The 12,198-nt window shown below is 37.8% G+C and overlaps 2 protein-coding genes across 2 annotated transcripts; one reads left to right on the plus strand and one right to left on the minus strand.

Annotated features, from left to right (window-relative positions):
- Positions 1-1,052: 1,052 nt before the first annotated feature.
- Positions 1,053-2,298, minus strand: LOC135635948 (monoterpene synthase 8, chloroplastic-like). Its single transcript, XM_065147431.1, has 4 exons — positions 2,119-2,298; positions 1,894-2,032; positions 1,563-1,808; positions 1,053-1,465 (listed from the first exon to the last, which is right to left on the minus strand). Exons 1-4 carry the CDS (start codon positions 2,280-2,282, stop codon positions 1,415-1,417), a joined length of 600 nt encoding a protein of 199 aa, XP_065003503.1. The 5' UTR covers positions 2,283-2,298; the 3' UTR covers positions 1,053-1,414.
- Positions 2,299-9,804: 7,506 nt separating this feature from the next.
- LOC135635140 (monoterpene synthase 8, chloroplastic-like) lies at positions 9,805-11,981 on the plus strand. Its single transcript, XM_065146011.1, has 6 exons — positions 9,805-10,051; positions 10,319-10,694; positions 10,791-11,009; positions 11,096-11,234; positions 11,320-11,565; positions 11,663-11,981. The coding sequence occupies exons 1-6, from the start codon at positions 9,805-9,807 to the stop codon at positions 11,954-11,956; spliced, it is 1,521 nt and encodes a 506-aa protein (XP_065002083.1). The 3' UTR covers positions 11,957-11,981.
- Positions 11,982-12,198: the final 217 nt, after the last annotated feature.

The raw sequence follows: 12,198 nt of genomic DNA on the forward strand, positions 1-12,198 counted from the left end.
AAGAAAGACAGGAGATATGCCAACATTTGGTCGGCATGGCTTCACATTGAGGAGTCATGGGAAGGTTGTTGGGCTGACAGCCCACAAATTCAGCCCATAGTGGGCTTGAACAGCCCACCTCCTCACTTAACCTAATCCTAATTCATATTAGAGGGGTGTGGGTGGCTACGTTTTAAAGGCAAAAAGAGACATAAATAGGGCAGCAATGAGGGCAGTAGTAGAGATCATAGCAACAACTAAAAAGAGGAGACTAAGGTAGAAAAGGAAGAGAAAGAAAGGGAAGAAAACAAGGACAACGCAAGAGACTATTCTCAATCATCTAGTAGTGTTCTCATTTCGGATTAGATCAAATCTACAGTAGATTCTTTCTGTGATTACTTGGGGAGAATTAGGGAGGATTTAGATATTAAGCATAGTGACGTGATTCTTGTATCTCAGTTATTCTCTTGTCATTGTTGTTAGAATTTTGGGTAAGAAATTGAGATTTGTATATTCATTATTCTTGTAGGGGATTATCTCTAGTTTGCCCCGTAGTTTTTACCTTTCACATTGAAGGGGTTTTCCACGTATATCTTGGTGTTCTATTTGACTGTGATTTTATTTAATTCCATTATGTATTATGGCCTGCTAGTATTTGTTCATATACAAAAGTTATATATCTTTATATCCCATCATTAGCCACAGGCCAAGGGGCGGCAAGGTTATGATAGGAATTTTTCAAAATGTCGAGGGCAAAATCATCTTTTTAGGCGGTTAAACCCATTGTATGATAAATTCTATAATTAGACTATGCCACGTGCATCAAAATCGAGGGCAATAATATATTATTTTATTTTTAATTAGATCATGCCACGTGTTTATAGCCATTAAGTCAGCCTTTTCAGATGGTCGCCAACAATAAAGTTTGAAAGAAATTAAAAATCCAATCTCAATTAGTAGCATAAAATAAACCATACTTTAGGTTTTTTTTAATCTTTAATGTTTCATAAAGAAAGTGTTTTCTAGTTCCAAAGCGATGATACAGATCAATTATCACAATCAACACACTAGAATTACACCATCAATACTTTTTACAGAATAAAAAGAGCGATCATACCTAAAGAAATTTAATCAAAAGCTTGGACAAATCATGAGGAGACTTATGGCTTCATGATATTATCCTTAATTCCATCGTTACAAAAGTATAGGTTCAATCAACAAAGACCTGATACGATCCTCAATCACTTGATCGGGTTTCCCATGTCCATCTCTGTATTGGTACATGCATTGGGCCATTCGAGAGGCATTAATGATCATCATTTTTCGGTTTTCCTCAAAACGAGAAGTGAAACTTCGATCTCCGTTTATTGCTCTCCAATTTCCTCTAATCAATCGCCTGATATGCTCACGAGCCGCGTCCTCGGAAACACCGCTCTCATGCATGTGACACTATAGATTTGGGCACATCGCCTCTTCGAAGCTCGTCCTGTACAAGAACAATCAGTTCCGAGAGGAGAAACTGTGTAAACTCTTTATTGTGTTGATTCGATGAAGGAATGAAAAGTATGGTGCAGTTCACATACCTTGGAAGTACCCAAATCATCACAAAGTCGAAAGATCATTGATGACCATCTTGCAATCTCAGGACAGCTTTGGAAACCGTCCAAGGCCTCTCGAGTTACATCGTCACTGGTGCAATAAGCAAGAGTCAATGCCAGGGGACCCGATATCGACACCAGTGCGTTCTCCAAGTACTCTTCAAGATTGGGTGTGTAGCCTTCGTGGTACCAACTTGCTTCCACCATGTATGCCTTGCATAGATCTGCCCACTAAATCCAAGGGTAGTATTGTTTATAAAGTGGAACTGCATGATTGACGATACACAAAAGAGGGGGGATGGGATCGATATCTTACTGCTTTTTTTAGATGTGGAATTATATCCAGACCCTTCTCTTTCATAACATTGTACGCGGTGTCATTTGTAGTGTTGAAGAGGGATAGAAAACATATCTTCATATACTCTGGCAATTTGTCCATTGTATTAACATCCCATCTACAACATCCATCAGAGTAGATGTTATCAGGAATCAAAGATTGTTGAAATAACACCTCCTACATGCATGACGTGGAGTTGTTTACCTATCGACGGCATCCGTGAAAAGTTCGAGCTCATCCATCGTGCCGTAAACATCATACACATCATCTATTATTGTTAACAGGCAGATTGCCTTTGTCTGCGCCTCCCTGTATCTTGCAAACTGTGGCTCGAAAGCCCAGCCAACCGTCCAGAAATAGCTCTCCATCAACCTGTCCCTTGAAAATGGAAGCCTTTGCGCCAGGCCAAGATTGCTCCACCATCTGATCGATAGCCAGAAGTTTGTGCTGAAGTTTGCTGGTTCATAAACGACGGCAGAATGTACAGGACATGATTCAAGTAAAGCAAGCTCAAAATACCTCGACACTTCTCTGAGTTCCCTCTGCTGTATGCTCTGAACTCTGTTGAAGTCCAACTTAGCCAATTCAAGTAGGACAGGGTTTATGTTAGCTTCCCTTTGGCATGCTTCTATGAACCACCTGGTATGTAACCTCGGCATCCTCCAGTTCAGTGGAAGCTCCAAGGCATGGGTTACGTGCTCCCTGAGATGAGGCTCAAGTGATCCCTCCATGAGGCTCTTGAGCTGTTTAGTTGTGAAGGTTATAGCTTCTTCCAGCACGTGCTCTCCTTCCTTTGCAAGATGGGAAGCCTCGTACAAGCTCACCAATCCTTCAGTCTGGTGGCGAAGGCTGGCTTTCAAGTTGCCCTTCTCATCTATAAATCGGTTGAATACACCTTCAGTCCATCCACATAATTTGTGCATGTTAGATTGTGACACCATGATAGAACAGAATAAACACAAAATTCCAATAGTATGTTAGGCTATTAACGTGGCATAGTTTTATGACTAATTGGACATATCTCTAGTTGTCTCAGTTTCATGAAAGTAATTGTTCTAGCAAATTATAGTAGTACATCGACGACAATGTTGGATCAGTCGCCAAGAAAGGAGTAAAGCAGGATATATAGCAGTAAAGCAGGATGGATATATAGCTTAATCACCTTCAGAAACAGCAAACCCATGTTCTCTGAGAAGCCTGAACATAAGAGCCGTGGCATGAAGATTATCCTTCAGCAACACGCTCAGTAGAAATGGAGAATCTGATTGGTTTGTTGCGATGGCCGTGTTCGAGATGGATGGATTTATTAACGCTGGAGTAAGTGAGAAGAGAATTGAGTAACGAGGTTCTCGTACAGTTCGACCTGCACAAAACGAGATTCACAAGCAGACTGCTGTGCGGCCAGCCATATCTACGCCACCTCCACATCAACGTGTTCCAAACAAATGTAGAAACTTAGTAAACGAAGAAAAAGTAACAAAACAGAAAAGAATATATATATATATATATATATATATATATATATATATATTATAATATAATATAATATAATATCGACATGTTCATAATTTAAACAATAATTATGTCCAATATTATGCTGGATGAGTCGGCAGGCATGCCGCGTGAATGCTTCTTCACCTACTTTTATCTTCTTTCCTCTTCTCCGCTTTTCTCAACGTTGTCACCGGCCATTTGCAATGACGGCAATGATGTCACTTGAAGAAGTAATTAACTGGAGGAGTTGATTTAATCAACTTCGACATCATCGGGACAAGCCCATGCCTGGACGTTTAGTTCAGTCATTTAGTCTTGATTTTGAGTTAGAGTTCCAAATAATCTTCAGAGGCATGAACCGAAGTTGAATAAAAAGGAATTTGTAATCATTATTAGTGCGATCGGAAGTTATTAGAATTCGGCTGCAACTCTCACGTTCGGATTGATAAGTGACAACAATTTGGATCAGTTATAAACATTGAATTTTATATGTTACAGCTAAAATTATTTTAAATTGTTTGTGGTCCAATTTGACGGGAGAACGTTTATATGGTGCATGTTGAAAGCTTTTGTCACGTGGACATTGCGTGCCGGTATATATATATATATATATATATATATATATATATATATATATATGTATATATATATGTATATATATATATATGTATATATATATGTATATATATATATATATGTATATATACATATATATGTATGTATATATACATATATATGTATGTATATATACATATATATGTATGTATATATACATATATATGTATGTATATATATACAACATGACAATACGATCATCTGGCATCCATTGGATTTATCCAAATTGACCGAATTGAGAATTGTGACTAAAGAATTGTCGGTATTATGGGCTGTACATTAAGAGAGTAAATAAGTGCAGCACCTCTCAGCTGGAACCCTCAAGTCTTTTATCTTCGAATGGAAACAAAGTGACGGAGATGAGTGAATCTACAAATACCATAAGTCATTTTATATTTCACCAATAACTTATGGACATCGATAAAGATTTTAAACTGATAGCATGTTTGGCGATTATATATATATATATATATATATACCTTCAAGAAAGCAAAGACCAATCAACGTGACACTGTACATGATGTTAAAAGAATTATTAGGTTAAGGATCAATGGAGTCCACTTATATGATCACCACTATATAATTAATCCCACGTTCTTAAAGGATAAAAAAGCTTCCACTTGTTTGATCACCAACATCTGAAGCTTATGTTATTGTATTTCACTTTATATATTCGTGCAATATTGAAGAGTATAAGACAAAAACATTCGTTACGATAATATTGCGTGCTTGTGCATTCTAAAATTTTTAGTGATTTGGGTTAGATTCAAAGTGAAATCAAATCGAAATTGAATTGGGTTGAAATAAAAACCAAATTGATCTGACGAGTCGTCGAGTCTAAATTAAACTCAAAGTGGTTTTATCTGATTTGATTTTAGTTTTTAGTTTAAGCTACAATGGTCCAATGATCAACGATTTGAGGGTTAGCGGGATAAATGAACACTTTTCTCTTCTTGACGGTCATATATTATTTGTTTTTAGAGATATCTTGATTATTTAATAATTCAAAATATATAAAAAGATAAATTTATCATTTTAATAGCTAAATAATTGTTAGTTTTATGATCAATTATTGAAAATCCTATATAATATATTATTACACTCTCTAATCACTGTCTTAAACCCTGTCTTGATTCCTATGATAGGTAGAAGTCACCACTTCACTGAAGAATTTGATATGACAGCCAAAGTTAGAATATCTTCAAGCTGCATTTCAGATATGAAAAAAATTAGTACATGGTCATGGACAAGGCACAGATGGATTTGTTGCATAAGGAGTACAAGTTACCTGCAAGAGAGATGTTGTCGAGTAGAGGAAGGATACCATAGGGCACTTCCTCTGGTCTCGAGACCGAGGAGAGAAAGGAGACGGTTTTTATTATTTGACAATGGGCAAAGGTCATTCCACTCGTGGAGGTTTTTTTTCTCTTTCTTTCAGGCGTGCAGTTGTCCGTATCGAAGACCGCAAAACTTGCATTCTTTTATTTCTTCTATCAAAAATCTATTTACTTCCAATATTATTAAAAGTATAAGTTTTTTTAAAAAATAAAATCACTTTATTCTATTATTATAGAAAGAACAAGAAAATTACATTTTCTATAAAAATCATCTAGAAAATCAGATCTCCTATATTGATAAATGAGCCTTGATCGAGTAAAATTAACTAAAAATTATTCTTTGATTAGGTCTCGGAAGAATACAGGAGGACAAAGAACCGACGAGATAATTGATGTCACAGTGAGTAGTATGATGGGACTATAGAAATAGTTCACGGTGATTAATGATGTGACTTATTGACAATTTAAGCAGACGATTAGACGTTACATTCCTTTCTACAGGACTGAGTAGTCCTTTGAGGCACAACATTCAATTTGTAAAGAAGATGATGCACGAGAAATTGAACATCCTGCAAGCGTAGATCTATCATGGTGTTTAAGAATGTAATCTATGCCACGATTATTGTTACATACAGAGATTGAACCATCACATTCTAATAAACAAGTTTTAATTATGTCATTTAAATGCAGAAGTTTATGTTCGACAAAATGATAAAACATTCATGTTCTTACTTATTTGTTGTTTCTAAATTAGCATATGTTAGTAGTTTTGGAAATAATATAGGGTAAATTCCCAAAAAAAATTCTAAATTTCAAAAAATTTTAAATAGCATCCTAAGTTTGAAAATTTATCGTAGAATGTTCATTTTTTCAAAATAATCATCCTGCTCCCATCGACCATCGTTCTCCTTCCAACTCCTAATTGTACGATTATCTCATCGGTTTTCCCCCTCCGTCGAACCCACTTAGTGACAAAGGTGCATTGATCACCACCACATCCGACTAGACTAACAATGGAGCGACCCTTGCCATTTTCGCATAAAAAAAGGTGTAGAAGACGCTACGTAACACCTCCATGACCAACAATGATGGTGAGGGTTGGGGGTCCGACAGAAGCTGCACAACCTCATTCTGCCCTTTCTTCATTGATGCAATCTCCTCGTACCCTCTCCTTGTCCTTGACCATGAGTAAGTTAGGAGGAGAGGGTGGCTCGCCCTCGTGACTAATGATGATAGTGAGGGTAATAGGTCGAGGAAGGGCTGACGAGCAGCAAGCAACATGCAAGGCAAAGGGTGACCATTAGCTAAGCGAAGGCTTGACCAAGGCTAGCGGTGGCAGAGGTGTAGCTAGGGCTAAGGCAAGGATTCTTCAAAATAACTGAGTACAAAATATCTTTTCATGTGCTTAGCGGCGCTCAGCCAGAAATTATGAAACTTTAAAACTTTTTCAAAAAATTCACCCAATAATATAATGTTTTATTCTTAATTAAGCCATGCTTCATAGTTGATCCATTAAATCAACCATTTCAGGTGCTCATCAACTATAAAGTTGAGAGAAATTAAAAATTCAATCTCAATGAGTAGCATAAAGTAAAATATACTATAGGTTTTTTTTCCTTTAGTGTTTAGTAAAGAAAGTTTTCTACTTTTAAAACGATGATACAGATCAATTATCACAACGAACAAACAAAAATTACACCATCAATACCTTTTACAGAATAAAAAGAGTGATCACCTAAAGAAACTTGATCAAAGACTTGGACAAATCACGAGGAGACTTATAGCTTCACGATATTATCCTTAATGACATTGTTACATAAGTATAGGTTCAATCAACAAAGACCTTATGCGATCCTCGATCACTCCATCGGGTTTGCCATATCCATCTCCATATTGGTATATGCATTGGGCCATTCGAGGAATATTGATGGCCATCATTTTCAGGTTTTCCTCAAAAGGCGAAGTGAAACTTCGATCTCCGTTTATTGTTCTCCAATTCCCCTTGATTAATCCCCTGATATGCCCACGAGACGCGTCCTCCGATACACCGGTCTCATGCATGTAGCACTGGATAGATTTGGACACATCGCCTCTTTCAAGCTCGTCCTGTACAAAAACAACCGATGCAGAGAGGAGAAACTGTGTGAACGATTTATTACGTTCATTCCATGAACGAATGATTAAGTATGGAGCAATTCTCATACCGTGGAAGTACCCAAATCATCGGAAAGTCGAAAAATCATGGATGGCCATCTTACAAACTCAGGGCAGCTTTGGAAATCATCCAAGGCCTCCTGAGTTAAATCGTCGTCACTTGTTTCAATGACAACTCATGGAAAACACCTCCATTTACTTGTATTATTTTATTTTCTTCTAGAACAATATATTGTTTTGGTAGTTCTTTGTTATTCTAACTCTATATTTGTCTTTCATCAAATTCAATATCTCTTGACATTATAACTTTCTTAATGATAGGATTATATAATTTGTAGCCACTAGAATTCTCATCATAACCTAATAAAATATATTTATGATATTTGTCCTCAAGTTTTATCCTTCTTTCTTCTAATACTCTTGCATAAGCAACACATCTGAAGATTATTAGGCAATCAACTCTTGACTTCTACAAACTCCATGCCTCTTCAGGTCTAACATTATCAATATTTTTATCAGAAACTTATTTAATAGATAAACTACAAAAACAACAATATCTTCCCAAAATTATTTAGGAGTCCTTTTTTTATTTAAACATACTTCTAATCGTATTAAGAATAGTCCTTTTCTTTCTATAATAACTTTCAAATTTTATTATTTTTATAATAACTTTCAAATTCATTTGATATGTATTCACTTCCTCTATATATTCTTAACTATTTTAGCTTATATCCACTTTGTATCTCAACCAAGTTCTTAAGCTCTTTAAATGTATTAAACACTTCTTTCTTCTCCGTTAATAAATAAACCCATATTTTGCCACTATAATCATTTTTGAAGGTATGAAAATAGGTTGGATGCACAATCTTTAGCAAACTTGTTGCCATGTTATTCTTTCTCCAAAAGTTTCAAATTCAAAGTATCAAAATTTAAGTGCTCATATGTAAGATGTCATGGTATAGAATCATCCACAATACTAATATTTAAATAATTTATTTTGTTATATCCAATTGTAGAAGCAACATCATATTCTTAGTCATTTTCACATGAATGATTAAAGTCTTATTCTTATCATGAATAGATAATATGTTATTTTAATATCATATCTTTTTCCAAGCAACCGACCTAAGCTTAAAATATTATTTTTTTATATCAAGAACATAATAAACGTATAAATGCATACTTGCTTTTCATTACTAAGCTCAAGAAAAATATTACCTTTGTCGCTTACCAATTTTTTGTGATCAATTATCAAATATACCACGACCGCACAAGCACACACTATTATCATAATTATTAATTTGAAAAAAAAGAAGTACAATAGCACAGCTTCACATATTGGTGATCATACAAGTGGCCTCTCCTTATCATTTTCTGAATGCGAGATTAATAATAGATTGTAATACAATAGCGTAAGACAGGTGGACGTTCTTATCTGTTATCCTTTACTATTGTCAGATGTGATCCTTCACCAAATGATTCTTGTAACATTTTCTGATGTAATGTATGGTGATATGTAGGTTATAGGATGAAGAGATCCACTCATCTGTGTAACTAGTGTTTCAGTTCCGTGTAGATGGACTTGAGTAGTAAACGTACAGCAAATCGGAACGCTAAAGGATCGAGGCCACGGGCTTGTCCTAATGGTGTCGAATTTAATCAAATCAACTCCTTGAATTAACTATTTTTTAAAGTGGCTTCTTCCACTATGACGCCAGAAATATTTTTGGACACTTGGAATTACATTTGGTCGGAACACGATGATGTGGAGCTTTTGTGGATATACATGAGGCTGGCTGTACCTACGTGGCCGATTAGCATTCTGCTTGTGAATCTCGTTTTAGGGAGGTCGAGAGGCACGAGAGCCTCGTTACTGAATCCATCCTGTTTTCACCGCCTCTGGCACTATAAATCCAACGCCAACACCGCCACTACAAAGCTCATCAGATTCTCCGATCTTCTACTGAGTGTTGTCCACCGAGCCAAATGGCTTTCTGCTCTTCTGCTCCGTCCTTCTGCTGCAGCTTGATCGGTGCCTATCCGCGGACTGCCCCCTCGAAGTCTTCACCCCGTCGATGCCTCCTACTGCCAATCCGGTGTGCTGCGCAGACTCCTACTCCTCGGCGATCGGCTGATTACCAGCCGAGCTCGTGGAGTGACGAATACATACAATCGCTAAGAACTGACACCAAGGTCGGCGTGCATGCAATATGTAAGGTTGAGTTTTATCTATAGTTCAAATTGGTTACCGACTATCTTTCATTAGGTGGAGGAGGATAACGCAAGAAGGATGGGCAAACTGACAGAGGACGTGAAACAGCTGATCTACAGGAAGAAGGGAATTGAGGACCAACTTCAACTGATCGATCACCTGCGGCAACTTGGGGCGGCGTATCACTTTAAGGAGGATATTAAGGATGCTTTATGGACTATATACGATTCCATGGAAGAGGTGAGCATGTTGCTGAAGGATAATCTTCATGCCACGGCTCTTATGTTCAGGCTTCTCAGAGAACATGGGTTTGCTGTTTCTGAAGGTGATTAAGCTATATATCCATCCTGCTTTACTGCTATATATCCTGCTTTACTCCTTTCTTGGCGACTGATCCAACATTGTCGTCGATGTACTACTATAATTTGCTAGAACAATTACTTTCATGAAACTGAGACAACTAGAGATATGTCCAATTAGTCATAAAACTATGCCACGTTAATAGCCTAACATACTATTGGAATTTTGTGTTTATTCTGTTCTATCATGGTGTCACAATCTAACAAGCACAAATTATGTGGATGGACTGAAGGTGTATTCAACCGATTTATAGATGAGAAGGGCAACTTGAAAGCCAGCCTTCGCCACCAGACTGAAGGATTGGTGAGCTTGTACGAGGCTTCCCATCTTGCAAAGGAAGGAGAGCACGTGCTGGAAGAAGCTATAAACTTCACAACTAAACAGCTCAAGAGCCTCATGGAGGGATCACTTGAGCCTCATCTCAGGGAGCACGTAACCCATGCCTTGGAGCTTCCACTGAACTGGAGGATGCCGAGGTTACATACCAGGTGGTTCATAGAAGCATGCCAAAGGGAAGCTAACATAAACCCTGTCCTACTTGAATTGGCTAAGTTGGACTTCAACAGAGTTCAGAGCATACAGCAGAGGGAACTCAGAGAAGTGTCGAGGTATTTTGAGCTTGCTTTACTTGAATCATGTCCTGTACATTCTGCCGTCGTTTATGAACCAGCAAACTTCAGCACAAACTTCTGGCTATCGATCAGTTGGTGGAGCAATCTTGGCCTGGCGCAGAGGCTTCCATTTTCGAGGGACAGGTTGATGGAGAGCTATTTCTGGACGGTTGGCTGGGCTTTCGAGCCACAGTTTGCAAGATACAGGGAGGCGCAGACAAAGGCAATCTGCCTGTTAACAATAATAGATGATGTGTATGATGTTTACGGCACCATGGATGAGCTCGAACTTTTCACGGATGCCGTCGACAGGTAAAGAACTCCTCCACGTGATGCATGGAGATGTTATTTCAACAATCTTTGATTCGTGATAACATCTACTCGGATGGATGTTGCAGATGGGATGTTAATGCAATGGACAAATTGCCAGAGTATATGAAGATATGTTTTCTAGCCCTCTTCAACACTACAAATGACACCGCGTACAATGTTATGAAAGAGAAGGGTCTGGATATAATTCCACACCTTAAAAAAGCAGTAACATATCGATCCCATCCCCCCTCTTTTGTGTATCGTCAATCATGCAGTTCGACTTTATAAGCAGTGCTACCGTTGGATTCAGTGGGCAGATCTATGCAAGGCATACATGGTGGAAGCAAGGTGGTACAACCAAGGCTACACACCCAATTTTGAAGAGTACTTGGAGAACGCACTAGTATCGATAGCGGGTCCCCTGGCATTGACTCTTGCTTATTGCACCAGTGACGATGTAACTCGAGAGGCCTTGGACGGTTTCCAAAGCTGTCCTGAGATTGCAAGATGGTCATCAATGATCTTTCGACTTTGTGATGATTTGGGTACTTCCAAGGTATTTGAATTGCGCCATATTTATCATTCCTTCATCGAATCAACACAATAAAGGGTTCACACAGTTTCTCCTCTTGGCACTGGTTGTTCTTGTACAGGACGAGCTTCGAAGAGGCGATGTGCCCAAATCTATCCAGTGTCACATGCATGAGAGCGGTGTTTCCGAGGACGCAGCTCGTGAGCATATCAGGCGATTGATTAGGGGGAATTGGAGAGCAATAAACGGAGATCGAAGTTTCACTTCTCCTTTTGAGGAAAACCTAAAAATGATGATCATTAATGCCTCTCGAATGGCCCAATGTATGTACCAATACAGAGATGGACATGGGAAACCCGATCAAGTGATTGAGGATCGTATCAGGTCTTTGTTGATTGAACCTATACTTTTGTAACGATGGAATTAAGGATAATATCATGAAGCCATGAGCCTCCTCATGATTTGTCCAAGCTTTTGATTAAGTTTCTTTAGGTATGATCGCTCTTTTTATTCTGTAAAAGGTATTGATGGTGTAATTCTAGTGTGTTGATTGTGATAATTGATCTGTATCATCGCTTTAAAAGTAGAAAATCTTTCTTTATGAAACATTAAAGGAAAAAAAGCCTATAATATATTTTATTTTATGCTACTCATTGA

This window comes from Musa acuminata, chromosome BXJ3-4, assembly GCF_036884655.1.
Source record: "Musa acuminata AAA Group cultivar baxijiao chromosome BXJ3-4, Cavendish_Baxijiao_AAA, whole genome shotgun sequence".
NCBI classification, from domain to species: Eukaryota; Viridiplantae; Streptophyta; class Magnoliopsida; order Zingiberales; family Musaceae; genus Musa; species Musa acuminata.